General features: G+C 42.9%; 1 protein-coding gene across 1 annotated transcript; it reads right to left on the bottom strand.

The window, feature by feature from the left end:
- Window positions 1–214: 214 nt before the first annotated feature.
- nudt14 (nudix (nucleoside diphosphate linked moiety X)-type motif 14) lies at window positions 215–16,789 on the bottom strand. The gene is made up of 5 exons (XM_008313425.3): window positions 16,557–16,789; window positions 9,512–9,555; window positions 5,044–5,108; window positions 3,960–4,257; window positions 215–2,159 (listed from the first exon to the last, which is right to left on the bottom strand). Exons 1-5 carry the CDS (start codon window positions 16,635–16,637, stop codon window positions 1,910–1,912), a joined length of 738 nt encoding a protein of 245 aa, XP_008311647.1. The 5' UTR covers window positions 16,638–16,789; the 3' UTR covers window positions 215–1,909.
- Between the last annotated feature and the right edge of the window lie 3,221 nt (window positions 16,790–20,010).

Below are 20,010 nucleotides of genomic sequence, written 5' to 3' on the forward strand. Positions count from 1 at the left end.
AGGCTAATTATGGACTAACTAGTCTTAAAAGTTAGCTCTGTTAGCTAACAGAAATACACAATTCTCCGTCTCTTGATGCGAATGAGGTGGATCTCAGAAATGTGACGCTGTGATCGTATTTTTTTTAACATGGTGGTTTCTCTGCACTGATTCAGTTCGGCTAGTACGAAATGTGAGGACGACAGCGACAGAAGTCGGTGACTGTAGTTGGCGGTTGGGAAGTAAAGTCAACTAAACCCTAAACCTAAACCCTAACATGACAAATAATGATTTACAATCTCTGAAACACAGCAGTTTTACCTACGACGTTGCTGGAAGAACACTAATGCCTCTGTGCCTGCACAAGTGTCAAAAAGATTCAGCTGCAAGCTAAAACGTCCTGGGTCTAATTTTTCAACATTAAAATTCTTCTAAAACGCTGCAGGATTTCAAGTTTACGTCTCGCAATAAGTCAAAGTCAAGGCTTAGACAAAAATGTATGTAATCCATGTCTTGATAAGGTGAAACACTGTCGATGGTTGGATTCCTGCCTCGATGCAAAAGTGTGAAAATTGTCTGCAATTATCGTCTTATGGGCTGGAAGCCAGGACTGTGAGAAGTGTAAATTAGGCCCTCAGTGCTGAGGTAGGTGTGCTGGGCTTCTTCTGTTTGACACGTTAAATGCCACTGAAGGATTTCCACCAGGGAGCGAGTGGAGTTCAGCGGCAGCTCTGAGTGATTGTGTGTAGCTCGGGGGACACCGTAAAGATATTGCTCAGAGGCTGTGGATCTGATAAATTAATTGAAGGCGTGTCAGAACACGAAGCAGCGGCTGTGTAAAAACACTCCTCAAATCCTTGGTCTTTACACGGCCCCACAATCAAAGAGCATAGTTTTTGCATTACTGGATCATGGCTTAAAGGAACACTCCACTGTTTCTTTTCAAAACATCTGATAATCTCCATGTCTCAAAGTGGTGGGATTAGAGTCAGAGAACACGGATAGACACTTCCAACGTTGGGAATCCGACATATTAGGAACAATTCTCTTCATGACTGCAGTGCAATACACAAGTGCAATAAACGTTAGCGGACCAGAGCTAACCAGCAACACACATAAAATGTATTTGAGAAATGGAGCTAGCCGTTCAGCTAGCCAAAAAAACCTAACTTTTCCTAAAGATGAAAGTCCGAACCCTCTGAGTGAGAGGGACATTTTTTTGTTCTCGTTGTGCTCTACCATGTGTTTTCAGTTAAATAATTCACCACAGGTGAATCGACGACATGACGATACCTGAAGCCATGCGGCGGAGCTTGGTGGACATTATTACTTCAGAGGTTTGAGGTGCAATTCCCATCAAGAGCCAATGGAACTGTGACTAGTTTATCAACACAGAGCGACCACAGCGTCCAGTTCTTCTATACAAACTATGGACACTGCATTGTGGGTAGTTCACATTACATGGGACTATCCATTTGACAATGTGCGCAATGATTACAACAGGTTTTAAATATAGAATCCGGCCATATGATGCAGAAATGTGTGATGATGTCACAGCTGATGTCAAACGGATGTAGCAACAAATAGAAGGTGTCGCTGGAACAACATTCAAAATCTGCAAGTACTGTATAACACGTGGACCACTGAATATGTGACGTTCATCCATTTTCTTCTCCATCAAAATCATCTCATTAAAAAACCAAAAAACCAAAACAAGTAAAAAACCCTAAAAAAGAATTCAAAGTGACCGACAGCAGCTATGGCAAAATCTGAGTTATTTAAGGGAAAATAATGAGTATCAGGTAGATGAACCGAAACAAACACAGACACCAGGCCGCCCTGCGACAGAAGGTGAGCCGTGTCAGCGTTTCACTTCATCTCCACTAGAATGGCTTCTTCTTCTTTTTTTTTTTTAAATGTAAATGACTTGTTAGACATTGGTTGAGATCTTGTACTTGGGGGACATGTTATTGTGGAACCAGATGAAGCCAAAGATGACGCCCATGGTTTTGGGGATACTATCGTTGTAGGCGAACGTCATGGCCTCGTGCAGAGGGACTTTGATCACCTCGATCAGCTCCCCCTCTCGAGGCTCGCCGCCACCTGCACTCACACGGGTGTCGTCGGACACCTCAGCGTAAAACATGGTCTGCTTGGCTCCTGATATACCTACCCCCGACCTGAGAGGCGGGAAACACAGAAATGAAAACGATCATTCTTTGTCTCGTCGTCAGAGAACATGTTGTCAGTCCAGTTGTCAACTCAGGTTAGTAACAGAGAACGAGACTTGGTTTGTCAACTCAGGTTAGTAACAGAGAACAAGACCGAAAAAACCTCCTTTCAAATATGACTCCCAAGCGAAAACTAAATGACTAAAACGTTGATGAAGTAGTCATTAAAAAGGACACGGAAAACTCTGGAAACGATGACCAATCAACTCAATCAGTACCGATTTCAAAATGAGGGAAGAAGCATGTAAACAGTGATGAAACAGATCCTGAAAAGAAGAAAAAGAAGAAGAAGAAGAAGCAGAAGAAGAAGGAAAAGAAGAAGGAGACGGAAGAAGGAGACGGAAGAAGGAAAAGAAGAAGAAGAAGGAAAAGAAAAAGAAGGAAGGGGAAGCAGAAGAAGAAGGAAGAAAAAAAGAAGAAGAAGAAGAACTGTTATTAGGTGAAACTGTTTTGGGATTACGTCTGGATCAGACCAGGATCCAAATGTTCGGATCAAACTGATCTGTTTGACTTGATCCAATGACTGTTGCCCATAAGATTAGAAGAGCAGCTGCGGAGCTGACAGACACATCCTGTTGGAGCACATCCGTCTCCTCATGGTGTCATTATTATTACACTGATTGATCCAGTGGAGACAACGGACCTCAGTCCTCCATCACCCTCCATAAAACAAGTTCTGCTGCAGAATCCTGAGACCCTCGACTTCAGCTGCAGTTACCAAATGTCATCACCACCCTGTCACACTCTGTCAGAACCACCCTCATGGGGGTCGTGGGGGTTAAGATGATATTCGTCTGCGGGAAAAGAGTCGCAGCCAAAACATAACATCGACCACAGACGACACCAACAGCCGCAGCAGGGGCAACAGTCAGAATCAAAGGCCGAGGCGTCGGTGGGAGCTGGCCAGGTGCTGCTGTTGTGATGTGGGACACGCTCTCGTCGTCCTCACCCCTCTGACAGAGACTGATGGCTCACCCCATCCTTCTCTCTTTCTACTTTCACTTCGAGACCACAAATCTCTCCAGATCTTTATTGCTCAGGGACTTCCTCCAAAAAGCTGTCAGCTGTGACTGCAGGCTATGTACTTCAATCCTGCCATGTTTTTTTTCCCAACCAAACATTTTTGATTAATTAAACACAAGCGTTCGATGTGGTGCCAGTGATAACGGTGGAATCTCGACTTTAACCCTGAAATTCAGCTCGAACTCGAGCTTGAATCGTCTGTTGGACGTGAATCTGTGGAACCACAGATTAGAGCTGCGTCAGTGATTTACCACAGAGCAGAACGACGTGACTCGCACAGAGTACACCGTGTACAAGGAATGTCATTAGTTGGTGTATTAACTTTAACAAAGTCAGAAAACACTCTAGTCCGCTCGTTACGGATGAACTTCTTTTCAGTTTCCAGCCTGAGCTCAGAGCTCAGTGACTGCAGGCTTCCAGCCTGAGCTCAGAGCTCAGTGACCGCAGGTACAGATTCAGACCGAGTTAGCACCTCAGATATTCAATTGCGTTTTTAATCCTTACAAGAATGGACTGTCACGGATGACTGAAGACCTGAACTCTAACCCCACACAGAAACAAATCTGCTGATATGATACAGGTATGTGTTTCCTCTGGGAATCGAACCCAGGACTAGCAGCTCTCTCTGGTTGAGGTGGGCAGACGTTATACGTACCACAGTAATTACCTAAAAGACGCTGCAGTAAAAGTAAAGTGTTGTTCTTCGCAGTTGTTCCCCCACCTCACCTGTAGGACGTTATCTTCCTCAGCTTGGAGACGGGAACGTCGTAGCCACACTCCTCCAGCACCTCCTGCCGGGCGATCTCCTCCAGGGAGAGGTCAGGCTTGTCCACCAGCCCCGCACAGAGCTCGTAGGTGACGCCCGTGGAGGCTGGAGGCCACGGAGAAGAGCCGTCGTCTCCCTCTGAGGCCGACTGCTCTTCCTTGGACTCCGGCGCTGCGGCGTCAGCGCCCTCTTCTTCAGTTGTTTCAGCAGAGGGAGACGACAATCTCTTCTTCTTTTCCCACTCATTCATATACACGGCTGATTGGTGTAAATAAGGAAAGTCAAGTCAGTCATTTTTTTCCACAAAGAACTCTAACAGTTAGTCAGTCATTTTTTTCCACAAAGAACTGAAACAGTTTTTTTTGTTTAAACCCTGACTGTAATAATAAAAATGACACTTGACTTCATCTCAGGTATGACATCATTTTAGAAGAAATATATGGGAAAAAAAAAACCTCCCACACGATCCAGATATCAAAACAATACGATATCAGTGTTTACTTAACACGTATCCTGATCAATTTCCTGCGGGGGGAAAAACTCTGAACGTTGATATATTTTTACACGTTTGTTTTGTGATATCATTAAACGGACTGATAGATCGTACACTCCCTGTTTAGAAATAAACTCCATTCTTGGCCGAGGACAAACTGATTTCTTTAGAATACATGACAGATCGCTCCCCCCTCCCCCGTCTCCCCCTCCGTCCCGCCCACCCCCACACAGCAGTGAACGATTAGAGGAAGAAAATATATCAGTATATCAGTGCCCAGACTTCCTTGAATTTAGCCCAGTGCCGTGTGTAGCGGTCCCTGGTGGCTCCTGACAAAGGAGGTGAGGCAGCTTTGTATGGGGCCTTCGTGGAGTCTATTTAAGAGGCTGCATTGTTACCAAAGGCCCAGTAGAATAAACAGTGACTGTAGTGTAATGCAGTTTAGTGAAAGTGCCCACAGGATGTACAACAATCCAGATCTGTGACGGTGACAAGAACAAGAATGAACAAACGGTACTGCACAGTACTGGCTTTGTGTGTTGGAAACGTACCTGGACGGAACTGCTTGACGAGGACAAAACAATGTGAGGTGGTGTTGAAGATCAGCACTGATACACTGAGGAGAGCAGAAGAAAGTGGGTTAGCAAACGGTGACCACGTCATCTGGAATAAGACTTCATTTGGGATTAACATGAGTAACATGACGGACCCTTCCTCAGTCTTCTAGCCTTCTCATAGACAGATGCTAGAGATGCTAGTCCACATTCTGATGTGTCCCTGGGAGAGTCACCAGTACAATCATAACACAATTACCTATAAATAACAGTAAGTCCATGTTTTTCCCCTTTTTTCATGCAAATAAGTGTATTAGAAAATATTTAATGAAACATAATTCTACAAAACGTCACAAAGATGAGGTATTTGTGCGTTCTCTATTCCCAAAATGTATCAAGCAGGCCTAATTGAACCATCTAATGTATCAAGCAGGCCTAATTGAACCAACTAGCGGGCAGGTTTTGGCCCACGGGCCACAGATTTGACACCCCAGGCCTACAGTATCACAGCTAGTGCCTCCAATGAACGGTTTTTGCCAAACAAATCTGCTCTTCACACTGAACAAAAGAATAAAATTACAAACCAGTTCAAACATAGTAAATATTTAAAACTGATTTTCACTGCTCTCTACCTCTACACAGTAGCTGCACGGCCCTCCTGGGGTCCCAACCCCCACTTTTGAAACCACTCTAGCAACAACTCATGTCATGAGGATGGGCTGTGTCACGCTGCTCAGCGCTCCTCTAAGATTGTGCCACAGTGTAAACTTTCTGCTGCGTGTCGGTTCATCTGAACAGTTCTACGTGTTGGAATGACGCGTTATTTCCAACTGTAAAACGCTGTCAGCTGGTGGCGTTAAAACTCCAGATGAGAGAGGCAGGAACTGTTTTGGTTTAGGAGGAAACTCCCTGCTCATGACTGACACTTTTCTTTGTTGTTGTCAACCAACACACAAACACAGGAATGTGGGCACGACATGTCGCAACCGCGGGCATCACTTTCGAAACGTTGTGTGAATCACAACGTCCGGGCCGCTGTACGGTAACAGCAGATATCTGTACGCCACGACTGATGTATCATAAACTCTCAAATGACACAAGATGACAAAAAAAAAAAAACCCACACGTGTATGAAAATGCATCATGTGATAAAAACAAAGCGTGACATGCGTCGATGACTCAGCACTCAGACTTCTTCTTCAAGGGCTTCCAGTCAAACGTGTGGAGGCAGCTGTGGGCTCCAGTGTGTTGGAGTGCGACTGTCGCTGCCAGTGGAGACTCGAGACTCGGGGACTGTGCTGGGAAAACGGATGTGTCTGAGGCGGCAGGAAGCCCTGCCCTGTCTTTCCCATGGTGAGAAACAACCAGGAGGTTGCTCTTACAACTCCGTTCACGTAGCAGCAGCACCAGGGAAGCTGATTTAATATCAGTCTTCTATTCATACTGGGCATTTCAAACAAAGACAAATGTGGGCTTTTCTGCCGGCGTGCAAATCTAACAAGTGACCTTTCTTGCCGTGGCCTGTCAGCGCTTGTCAAGAACATTTGACTTTTTACACACTCACTGGGATTCATCTGTCATTCAACCTCCAGGAAATTAAAGACTCACTGGGATTCATCTGTCATTCAACTTCCAGAAAAAGAAATTTTCTTGTTCAAGTGCTTAAAAAAAAGAAAGGGTTTTGTTTGTTAACGTCCTCAAGGCTCAGTGATCTCGCTAGTTATTGTTTGACGAATGAACTCAAGAAAAAGACCTTCTATTAAGAGTGATTATGCATCAAGTTCATCATGTTCTACACATTATTCTTGTGCAGAAGTTGATGAACACACCTTCAAGGATGGAAAACTGAAAAGACTCCACCATTAAAAACAGAAGCTGATCACTAATGAGAACTCCTGGTCCTTCAGACTTGAGCTGTGATGCCAAGTTTTATCGAACAAATCAAAGGTCAAATACAGAATCAAGAACCAGTTAGAGAAATAAAAAGCTGTTTTTTTTTTTTATCAGTTTGTCCAACCTAGATACTCTAGTCTACTCTAGGTTCAAGGTTGACGTACGAGAGCTCAACACCGTTGTAGACCACAAAAACGGTCAAGGTTACACGGCAACCCCAAAGTGGACCACACAGGCCCGAGGCATGACAACAGTGCCCCTGGGCCAGACCCCTGGGCCAGACCCCTGGGCCAGACCCGGGTCCTGTAGTGCGGTTCCACACCATTTCTGCTGTTCTACAGCTTCCTCCTGAAAAACATTCTTTCTAATGGTTAAACCAAGAAGCTGGGTTAAACGGACGCTCAGGACTCTTCATGCGCCGTTTAACTTTCCGTGCCGAGCCACTTCTCGTTGGTCTATAAGTGAGAGGAGAAGGGCAACGGAGGAAATCTCTTCCACGGGGAAAAACCAGAGGTAAAAGAGTTCTTTATCGTCCATATTTAACACCAAACCTGTAGCAACAAGGCAGCCAAGAACCTGTCCCTGTAGGTCATGTAAGTCAAAAAAATGTCAAGTATTTATGCGTGTCATAATTGTTATCTATCATCTTCTAATCTGACATGTCTTTGAAATTGCCCCCGATGGAGCAGTTTTATTTCTTTATTTTTAATTACAGTGTGGATTTAAAAAAAAAACACAAAAAAAAACCCAAAAAACTCTTGCTGCCTATTTGTAATACTTCAATCTGACTAAGGGTTACAAATAGACTGAAACTAATCCATGTAGACTTGTATGAAGACTCTCATTGGTCGGCAGAGGTAGTGACAAACATCCTTTGAAGTCTTTGTGCATTTTCCCGTCTTTCTTGACAGTAACCTCAGGACGAGGACGGCTGATATATATCATTACAGCACGATGATGTACAGCACTGACACTGTTGTTCTTAATTATAGATGATTACACTCACAATTGGGTAAATGAGTAAATACATATACATTACTTGGTGCTTTGAAGCCATACATTTTTTTGATTACTACATTTAGAAAATATTACAAATAGTTTTGTGGACTTTTTTGAGGAGAAAGGTACAGAACTTTTCTGTACCTTTCTCCTCTCTTTCTGTTCCGGTTCATGTGAGAGCTGCAGAAGTTTCAGGCCAACCCATATGTTGTTGCTGGTTAAGATGCATGATGTCGTTTAGAGCCAGTGGGCAACTGACCTCTAAAAATACTAACTGAGTTAAAATGATAAGATTCAGATGACTGCCCATGTAAGACCCTGATTTAGCTAAAGGCCACGAGTCACCTATCAAATCCAAAACCAATAGAGGCAGAAGTGGTGGAAAACTACAATTAGGTCTAAAAGTTCAGGAAATCCCTCCCTCTAAATATCAGTGAAGGTCAAGGTTTCCATCCTTGGATGTTTAGAAAAAAAAAAAAAACCAACCCAGACAGGCAAGTTACCGACTTCCAAACCTCGGAGGAAAATCTTCCTGCATGAACTTCGAAGGATCCTTTTTGCTGGATCTTCAAAAGAGTATCACTAGATGGGTTTTTTTTTTGTAAAACTAGGAGAAATCAATAGCAAAAAACTTTAGATACTTTAGCGGTTGAAGTGAGTTCTAGCCAGTAACAAAGAAGCAGCTCGCGATCCTTTACAACCCGACTGCTCTTTACTGCAATCTGTCTTTTACATTTTCACTGTCGCATCTTGCGTAAGACGCCTGCTGAGAAGAAATGTCACGCACTCTTAAACAAAAAAGCAAAACAGTCCCGGCTCCAGTGACTGCGGTCTGATGGGGGAGAACACGTTAGCACCTGAGGAACAGCTGGATGTTCCCGTGGGCTGTATTTCCTTTACTGCCTTTGTCTCTGTGGTACCATTTTTCACAGGGACCTCGTTCTGGGGTCAGGAGTGGAGGAAAGAGGCTTTAAATGACCTGAAACCTGCCTGGGGGTATCAGAGGACCACGAGCTAAACAGAGTTTGGTAATTATGGCTTTGACACAAATGTGTGATATTTCTCCTACAGCGCCCCCTGGGAAGCTCTGACATTTACCGCCACCTTGGAGTGGAATAACGGGCCACCGGAATTACACAAAGACCAGGTCTGAGGAAAATCACTGTATTATCATGGCTCACATTGGTGGACGACAACTTGAAGGGTATGAGGGTAAATAAATAGATCTCAGAAAATGGAAGACTGTAGAGATGTAACTCATCCATAAAGCATTAATCAATGTTTCTGCAATTGATTATTATTTTTTCAAGTAACAAATAATGTTCATTGCTGTTCAATAAAAACAAAAACTTTTAGTTTATCAGGTGAAGAAACTCTGCTGCGTGGACTTTATTAAATGTTTTTTAAACTCCTGTGGACCACACTAAATGACTGGGCGGGCCGCAGTTGGCCCCCGGGCCTTGAGTTTGACACGTGATGTAGAGTATAAGAAATATAAATAAGTAAACAAATAATAATCCGAGCTAAACCTGATGATTTCAGAGGTGAAGAAGTGTGATTCATGGTCCTTTACCTGTCGTGGGTTTGCACGAAGTCCCAGAATTTCTTTGTGCCGTTCTGTGAAGGAAATAACAGAAAAACACAGTTAAATGAAAGGTCCAATTTATCACAACTTCATCAGCGCAGGTGATGGTTTGTCAGAGTCGCAGCCGTTCAAACAGCACGACATCAGAAGCAGCACCGAGATTAGTTGCTACCGATTTAACAACTTTGGATTCAAACCATGTGTTCAAACAGTTGTCAGGTGGAACCAGATGTAATCAGCGGCACCGCAGCTCCTCACACCCTTTGTTGGATGTGACTGTGTGTGTTGGGATGTCAAAGCAGCTCATTTATATGAGGTATAAACACAACATCCGTCCAATAACCCGAGCTTGCTTGGGCACGCTGGAATTAAGCCGCGCCTAAGGAAAACATGTGCAGTGGCAGAGCAAAAGGAAGAGAAGCACGGAGCGCTCATCAGAGGACGTTCAGAAAACTTTGTTGACTACATGTTTACAACTAATTCATAATAAAAAAAAATTTCAAGTGTTTATACAACTACATTACAATGCTGAGAGAGTTGTCATTACAAGTAAAAGTGCATTGTCTGATCACCCTTTAAATTTTCACCTGCTCAAATTTGTCAGTTTACAGCAAATAAAAGCAACAACAAAAAAAAATGTGGTCAAATCATGGTCCAACTATTCTATTCAATGACTTGCACACAGAGGACTTTTACTGAATGACTGATTCCTGTGCTACCTAGTAACAAAAGAAACAAAAGTCCGACCTGGGTTGAGTTACAGGGAACAGGTTGCGATGACTAAACCCTAAAACACGTCCTGTAATTATTCAGCTGGATAAACAGAGGTTGTATCTAAGTGTTTTCATGCCCCATGGTCACGTCAACGCATCAAAAGGATACTAAGCTGATTGCACCGCCAGCAGCACAAAGGAACTGCTGATGCAGGTGTGCACCAGGCACAATGGACGTCAAAAACATTCTGACATTAGAGATCGAAAATATGTGGGTAGAGTCCCTCACACACACGCACGCAGACACACACACACACACACATTCTTTACTAACTCTATGGAAAGTGTGAAAGAAAAAGTTGATCTCTCAAACATCCTGATTGTCTGGTTTACTGTCATTCATCGTGGCTGAAGTTAAAACAGATCCACGAGGTTCAGGTAGACAAACCTGGACATTTTGCACCTGAGTTGTGTTAAGATATATTTGCAAATATATTTACCCGAAGGGTCAATGCCTTTGCACCTGCTCCAAAAAGTCAATAATTGACTGTTAGTCGATAACAGATTGAAAACGTGTGTTGACAAACACAGAAAACCTAGGTTGCCAACGAGTAGTCACCAGATGTATTTACTCTGGTTAATTGTGTGTAAAAAAAAACCCCAAAAAAACCCAAAAGACAAATTGCATGAGTTACGCAAGGTTGAACTTTACTTTACCCTCTAACAGCTAAGTGCAAATTCTCTTCGTACGGGACGCAAACGTGTCAATGAACCAAACACCATTAGACGTTGAGATACCGTAAGGGTTGCGAACTATATCACAAAAAATCAAACAGGTGAAAATATGTTGAGTTCTCAACTCACTGCACCTTTAAGATCTTCAAATGTACAGCAGATAATGAAAAAGAACATGATCAACATCAAATATGAAACGCAAAAATACAACCGCACGTAACGACTCACTACCTTATATTATCACATCATGTTGTCCTAAATATCGTATCAGGGTATGATAAGATAAGATCTTTACCAACGACTGGCAATGAAGTCTGCAGTTAAACCAGAATCGTACAGCGTTGAAACATCATTTATCAGACAGCACTGAGAACCAGTCGTTTTGGAAACGAGCACAAAACAAAACAAGACCAAACATAATTTAATTTTCGTTAGTTATTAGCGTCAAGTGATAAATTTAACGGAACCATCAACCTCACACGAATCCCTCCCACCCTCTCACATGCAATTTATATATGTTGAAGTTGGCCTACATTTTCTGCGCCCAGGGAAAAATGGCCTGGATTCAAATTTAAGCTGTATATTTTCTCCCTCTTCATGACAGCTCTGCAGCAAAAGGCTTAGTTCACCTTTAATGAGGGGCTCTCTTGTGTGGCGCAGTACAACGTTAGCATCACTACCACCCAGGGTGGTATTAGAAGAGGTAGAAGACGCTGAGAAGATGAGACCTAATAGAGCTTCTGTTGTAGCAACAGGACTTCAGAGCTGACTAACAGAAGACCATTTCTAGATTTTCTGCCTTTGGGGAAATTTCTTTTATAAAGATTTAATTGTATTCAATTAGCGAAATGACACAACTTCTATATTCTTCAAAGGTTTCCTGGGAAATCTGAATTGTGTTTAATTTGTAATCCCCCCCCCCCAAAAAAAACAGAGATAACATGACACATTCCGATTACGCTACGACGTCGGTCTGTAACGTTTGTTAGATTTCACTTCTTCATCCTTCCATTTAATCTCTTTGAACCTCAAGAAACAAAAGGTGTAAAAATCCCACTCGACTGATGATGTCACTGGATTCACTTGATGGAAGGCATAATTGTTGAGAACATATGAAGACAGTGGAGACGACTGTCTTTTCAAAGACATTCCAATGTGAACTCCCTTTGTCATAATTTACGGCTGTTCTAAGACCAGAACCTGTGACATTATACAACGATTACAACACACAACCAGAAAATGATTACTTTCATGTCTGCGTCTTCTTGTTACTCTGTGTCTCTGAGTTGGCCTTCAGGTAAAACATCTAGTTCCTTCGTAAAGAACTTGACTTGCATATAAATCAGCCAGTGAGATTTGCATGGTGCTGATAATTTACCAATAAAACTTTATCTTCCTCCATAAAAACGCTACTGGTAAGAGGAGGAGACGCTTCTGTAAATCACGTCAGATCAACGACCCTCCGACCGGTGCAGGACCGAACAGTTCACCGGCACATGGCCTCGATGTGAAGCCAAGCCAGGATAATGCTGTTCATGCATCATTAACTATATCGCTGTGATGTCAAACAAGTGCAGGAAGCCGAGGCTGCCATAGGTCTGACAACAGGTTTCTATCAAACTGTTGATTTTTTTTACATCCTCAAGAGTTGATTTTTTTCGCAAAAATATGGTTTTTACTTGAGGTCACATTCTGATAATGAAGTATATATAGTTTAGTTTTAATCCAAGATCAGAGAGAAAATTATGAAGTTACTCATAATAACGTCTGACAGAAATGATCCAATTAGAACACAGGGTTTATCAATACTCAATCCTGTCCAATAATCTTAAACAAAAAGCTGATTGGTTGTGGGAAAAAAGATCATTTTGATTTTAAAGATAGTCTTAAACTTTAAACCTTAAACCTTTAAACACTAAGACTAAACCACTGTTGTTCAGTTACTGCTCTTTTTTTTATTTATGTAAAATATATATAATAGTATATAACGAACGACATATAATCACGAGTACTTTAGTCGTAAAAAACATATGGGTTAAAACAGTTGAAAATTTATTCTGGAATAAAATGATCTTTAACCTCACACATATTTTCATCGTCTCATGAAACACAACCCAACAATGTGTGTGAGCGTCTAACGTATATGTATCATTCTTCCATGTGTCGCCTAAAGCCATTGATTCATCGACGAAAACAAAAATCAGTACGAAGGTTTACCTCTGTATGTAAGTGTGTTATAAATCACTGCTTTATTACTGAGGCAGGTCTGCACTTCTTATGTCTTGCCACTCAGTAAAAACTGGTTCTGGATGATGAATGACGCGTGTGTTTTTTATTATCAAATCTTTTTTTTTTTATTTTATTGTACAAGGGAACTCTGAGAGATTTTCCAAGGTAAAGTATTAAAAACATACCACAATATCAGCGTTGCACCCTGACAACGGTGAGTGGGAGGAATCTCTAGGTGAAAGTTTGCAGTGTTTACAGTCGTCAGATCAAAAATACACAGAATAACCTGAAGAGGACGACAACTTCCTTCAAGGTAAAAATCACTCATCGTGTTACCACACACACACACACACACACACACACACACACACACACACACACACACACACACACTCCTGTCAACACTCACAGATGGTGGGGTTCCCCTCATTACCCAGGCCACTTGCTGAGAGAAGTGTGCGGGGGGGGGGCAGTGGGCTCGGGGGGGTGGGCTGGTTCGGCTTGAATAGCCCCAGGGAGATGAAGAATCGTGGCGGACATGGATTACGACAGAGAGAGATTAGACCAAAGGGAGAGAGAGCAGAGAGGGTGAGAGTGAGAGAGAGAGAGAGAGAGAGGGTGGAACAGGGCGACACAGGACCTTGAAATGAATGTGGCCCCTCTGGCTCTGGACATCAGAAATGCTCCAGTTTGAATGGCCATTGTAGGGAGGGTTGTATGGTCTTGATCTTTTAGGTGCTTAAAGTCTAATCACCATCACACACCTCCTGCGTTGACCACACCATGAAGCGGGCAGCTGCAGCGCCCGCCCCCTCACTCCCCCCCACCAAAAAAAAACAAAAAACAACAAGCTTTTCAAATACAATAGATCTCTTTGATTTCCAACGCATGGACTCCATTTTTTTTTTTTTTTAAATTCATCTCCAGCCTCCGTCCTCTGAGCATGATACACCCGTTAAAACCAGTGAACTACTGATCACCACTACTGATGTCCCAGAAGGACAATGGTGAAAACGACTGCACCTGCACTGACGGGATCTGCAGCGTTATACTGGCCCCCCCCGTCAGTGGAACCCGTCCTCCGGGGTCCATCTAAGTATGAAGGACACACTTGTCAAGGACACATCGTATACAGACTGTAGATAAAGGATGGATGTCCTCTCTGGGTGTAATGAAGGGAAAACACTTTGCCTGCAGAGCCACTGTCGGCCACTAGGCCTGGGTTGAAATAGCATCTAATGAAGGAGTTAAAATGGTGCTTCCAATAACCCATGGAACAGCGACTCTGTGTTTAGTCGGATATTTGAGCTAAACGTTCAAAGGAATGACAATCTAAATTATTTTTATATCATCTTTTTTTTCCTATTGGCTCTAAATTATTTTTATATCATCTTTTTTCCCCCTATTGGCTCCAAAATGAGCATTTAGAGTATAATTTTTTTCAACTCCAACTAAAGTGGATACAGAGTACATACAGTATGTGTGTACTCCGTATCGGCCAATAAACCGACCAGTCGACTGGTTACAGCCCTAGGTGGAAGTTGAAGAGGCCGAGACAATAAATTCAGATGAATAATTCAACTCGTTCAGCGACTAAACGGGAGGCAATTATATAGTTTGAAGGACCAACTTGTGGTTCTACGTTAACGCTTAGATGAGAGGGGCTAGCCGGAGTCAACGAGGGAAAAATCACCTGCTTTGTAACGGGAGGGGAGAGGGGGGGGGACAAAAACACCACTAAAGACTAATGATGAGGAGAGCCTCTTACATCTGCTGCCTACTTACAGTGTGGGTTTTTGTGCGTGTGCATGTGTGTGTGTGACAGGGCAGCAGATGAACATGAAAAGGTTCGATGAAGAGATGCTCCCTCGGTTTGATTAAAGAAAACCTTTGGAGTGGAATCACTGATCGACCCTCCTGAGGTGCACAGGAGAGATGAGCAGGATAAAAGAAAGGCAGCTCGCCATCGCTTCCTTTGTCGTCCATCTGCCGTCCTCACCCGTCCCATAATCTAAGCCCCCGACACCAGCAGCCATCACAGGTGTGAATCGAGGTACTTCTATTTTCAGACTGGAAACAAAGCTTCTTAAAACCAGCTGTGGTTTTAATACTTCAAAACACTTCAGGCAAAACTGCATTTAAATGTGACAAAAATAACCACACGTGCGTGTGTGTGAGATGAATATCCTGTTTGCAATAAGGTTTCATCACAGTCCTTCCTATTTTCTACTGCAATCTCTGCTCAGAACAGAAACACAAGCATGATTTCCTCTTTCTTTTTCAATCTGGATTTTGTTTTCCCTGGTTTGGTGAGTCAGCATCAGTTCTCACAGTTCCAAAGTTCACCACTAGTCACTGTCCTGTCACAATGTTACCTCTGGGTCTGAGAGACGTCCTTATGATTCAGGACAACCTCGAAGTAGTGAATGAATAACATTAAAAAAAGATGCAGCTTGGTTCAGTCAGAGACGATGAGAACACTTTAGAAATGTTTTCTTTTTGGCAGCAAGAGGCCGAAGGGCAAAGGGTCAGAGGGTGGCTGGTTCAAATCCCAGACCGGGCTAGAATGAGGTGCATTAACAAAGTATCAAACCCCCAAACTAAGTGAAGTGCAGTACCTTAGATCTGTTTTCATTTATTTTAACATATAACATATATAAAATGTTCAATCAAGTTCAATATTTTTACACAAGAACAAATCAACACGTAAACAACTTCCAAATATGGCTTTAGGAGAAACATAACAGTAACAGTGAAGGATAGTTCACACAGAAGCTTTAGTTCGTTTTTTTTTAACCAAATTTGATCAATATTGCGTGGTAAAAATCACTCGTAGGGAGAATAACCTCAATTAAATTAAGAAACTTCCCATGGAGTTGAAAGCGGAGGCCCCCACAGTCACTTTAACTTAATATAAACCTGGTTTGTTTAAAGTCGTTAGATCCAGTCACACTAACCACACGGGACTCACTAAAAACCCTCTTTCCTTGACACGGAACTCTGTTAAAGGTCGTCAGTGCAGCATGTGTTCACGTTGACGTGTTTTCAAACACAAAAAGACTAAATACTTGCTGTCAGCTACTGTTCGTTAGCTCGTTAGCATTTAAATGTCTCTTTCCGGTTACAATGTGAACAGTCTTAACTGCTGATTCACGACATGCCAAACGGTAAATAAATACGACGTATCCGTTAACTGTTGTTCAATTATAGGAACCCGGCGTTGTTTATCGATTGTTTTGAGGGATATAATTAAGGCTCGGATATGCTAAGCTAGCTGGTTAAAGTGAATGGAGGGGGAGGGTTGAAATTAGCCTGCAGCTTCTGTAAAGCGATACAAAAAGACAAAGACAACTCACCTGGCTGTAATGCAACCTCTGCGGTTTCAGATATTTTGACTCGTTGCACGGAACCACTTCAATGTTGTTGATTTCCTCCATGGCTGAGGCGGCAGCAGAGTATGCGGCTCAGAGTAGCTTGCTGTCACTTTCACTGACAGTGACAGTGAGGGAATGTCTACGGAAACCAGCGGAGGACAAAACGTTGGCGTTCGCGGAACGCGCAAGCTCGAAAGTTAGCACAACATTGCTAGTTAAACGATATAATTATTTGTACCTGCCCCTGTACCCGTTAATATTACAGCTTTTAATATTGTTATCAGTACTACAGTATCACTGAAGCTAATAGTAATAGTACTACTACAGTATCACTGAAGCTAATAGTACTAATACTACTAGTACTAATAGTACTAGTAACTGACAAATAGTACGACAAATTCTAGTAGAAAGAAAATTCAGTACCATTGGTATTAATAATAATTAAAATAATAATAATAATAATAATACCAAATGGTGAATGGTACAGCCAATTTTTGCAGCCCACAATGAAACCGCAAATGTGCATGATGTTTGTCATGATGGCAGGAAATTAAATTTTAAAAAGTCGAGTCACTGTTGTACATTATTCAGTTCCATGCCTGTGGATGAGCAGTTGCACCAGAACATCTTGTGTAATTACTGCTTTTCTAGAGCAATGCAGAAGAGGGTAGCTGTAGCTGTAGCTGTAAGATGCTCTGCAAACAACAGAAACCACATTTAATTAATTTAATAAAAAACACATTTAACGTAATCAGAGCTGACAGTCCAGCAGAGACAGAGACAGGTCACAGTGTCGCCTCGTCTCACTATGGGGCTCTGGTATTTTTAAAATCCCAATGATGTGCTTCAGGGAAGGTCACATCATGATGAGATAATTATACTAATTAGGGGGCAGATTGTTGCACAGAAAAACAAACAGACAAAATACTAATGAAATATATAAATATACCTTTCCATTTTAGATATGGACACAAAGGTGAATCAGGTCATGAATATTGGTCAATGCTGCCGTGTACAGTACCAGGTGTCATGTCCATGTGACCTTTACCATGGTTCTGACTGGCAGCCACACAGCCCAATAATAATAATAATAATAATCCAGAGGTTTGTGTGGGAGTGTTTCTCTCTCTGTCCTGCTGCCAGCCTGCAGGGCGAGGCTGCATGATGTCACCTCCTCACATCAATAACTGAGGGAAAACCAAATCTCACATCTCCAATCTCAACGTGACTGACTTCCTCCAACAAATCAGCGCGGGTCCAACGCCCACTGCGCAGGGACAGGACGTAACACTTCTGCGGACTGATTTACATCTAAATAAATACAGGGCCGAGACCAAACAATGAGTGGTGCCCAAAAACGGAACTGGCGTCTTTTTACCGGGCAAGTCCGATTTATATTGCCCAGTCCGGCCAAGCTGCGTGGCACGATAAGATGGGAGGGAGTGCTGAGTGTGAAGTATTGTGCTGGAGTCGCTCTGGTCGCTTTTATCAGCACGGTGATAAAATGACATGAAGGAAAACGGAGGCAGAATGAACCTGGGAAGAAAAGACGGCGGCAATACATTTCAGTCCTTCCATTTTGACCTCACTGACCACGCGGTGCAAGAGCGGTCAGTGGCTTTGCTAGACAGCAGGAAGGTCACCAGTTTGATTACTGGCAGTAACTGATGCTGGTTCTGTGAATGGTTGTGACCCCACGATGGACTGGTAAACAGCCGCTAGCCTGGAACAGGTCAAAGAACAGAAGTCCATCTTTGGAATCAGAGACTTCACCTCCAGACCTCGACCACCGACGACCCGTTTGTTTTCCAAACACATTTGTCTCTAATTAAGGCTGGGAATCTTTGACTCCAGCTGTGGGTTGTGTTTTTCTCGGTTCTGAACGAGTGTTGAACCAACTGACGTGGGTTCAACACTCGTTGTGTTTGTTTGTTTGTTTTCTTTCATTTGCATGAGGCCATTTGTACCAACAGTATGTGGTTTAACACCTTTTGCAGTTTCTGTGTGAAAAAATACAAACATGTTCTCCATCATCCCAGCAAAAACAAAAACCATCCATCAGTCAATCAGTTTGAATTCCTAACATTTCAGTTGTATAAATCCTCTGTCCAGTTAGTATTTTTGTTATAATTATTTCAAAGTGAATTAAACCAAATAAAAAGAATCCTCAGAACGACTGCAGAGTCGGACGTCTCCCCTCTGGACCCTCTGCTGGGCCTCATCATGAACGTCACCCACAGAAGAGGCCTCTCCGTATCTTATCGTCTCCTCATCCCGGCCCTGGGTCGACCATAATGTGTTGATCTCCTCCTTTCATGAACATGGAAGTGCAGGCTCCTCGCGGTCCAGACCAAACACCGTGATGGCGACCAGACGTCTCAGAGCTTCGTGCGATGTAAGACTTGAAGCTCAGCGAAAGATAGTGAATCTTCTGTTATCGTCAAACTTTAGCAGAGCTGAAGTCGAAGCTCATGAAAAACTCCTGAGTCTGGATTTGGGCATGAACTCATATGAGTGTCCGGCTCCAAAGTTTCTCCTGTTATATAAACAATAAAAATATACAATTAAATAACAAAAGATAAGCAGCTAAATGCTAGCAAATGTGACTAGCCCTAAGCTAATAAAAAAAACTAAGCTAAATCGCTAGAATGTGTATTTAAAACCGTTTGACAAACGATATTAAACATATCGTGATTTTAAAAGGCAAAAAGAAATCTGCGGCGTTCTATCCATAGAACAGTTTATCTGTCGGGGTCAAGCAGGGATTTGGGCCAGGACCTTTGGGAATGCACTTAACCGAGGTGGCCGCCGCCCCCCCCCCACCCCGTTAGCAGGCTCAGGGTGGGGGTCCTGACGGCCGCTGTCCACCCGTCCTGCAGCCGCCGCCGTGCTCGTCTGGGAGCCGCTTCTAAATCTTCTCACAGGAGTTTGGATTTCAAAATAGCTCCACGTGTCAAAAGGGCAGCGGGTATCTGAGCTCAGACATGTGGAGGTCACATGACGGAGGTGTGTGAGGTGATGATCGGGGGTCCGGGGTGATGACGCGGTGCTGACACAACCGTGGTTTTCTCAGGTGTTCTCAGACTTCAGCAGATTCTAACTGTATGAAGCCAAAAAAAAAAAACCACAAATAAATCAGTAACAAATAAAGAAAGGGCGTAACCATCAAAGAACCAAAGTCTTTGTTTTCCATCAAAGGTCTGTGAAGGTCGAAGGTCGAAGGACTTCAGTATCGACGAATGAGAAGATGATGTGATGGTGAGGTGGAAGATGTTCTACCAAAAATGGAAAAAGAAAACATGAGAAAACCAAGGTTGTGGAGCGGCTGTTTTCAGAGGAGGACGGTGGAACAGCTGCAGCAGCTGCTCTCTGCTCCCCCTGCTGAGAGGGAGGCCTATTTTAACAGGCAGTACTTTTGTCTTCTCCTGAGAATGGC

This window comes from Cynoglossus semilaevis, chromosome 7 (genome assembly GCF_000523025.1).
Source record: "Cynoglossus semilaevis isolate Cse_v1.0 chromosome 7, Cse_v1.0, whole genome shotgun sequence".
In the NCBI taxonomy this organism is placed as follows: domain Eukaryota; kingdom Metazoa; phylum Chordata; class Actinopteri; order Pleuronectiformes; family Cynoglossidae; genus Cynoglossus; species Cynoglossus semilaevis.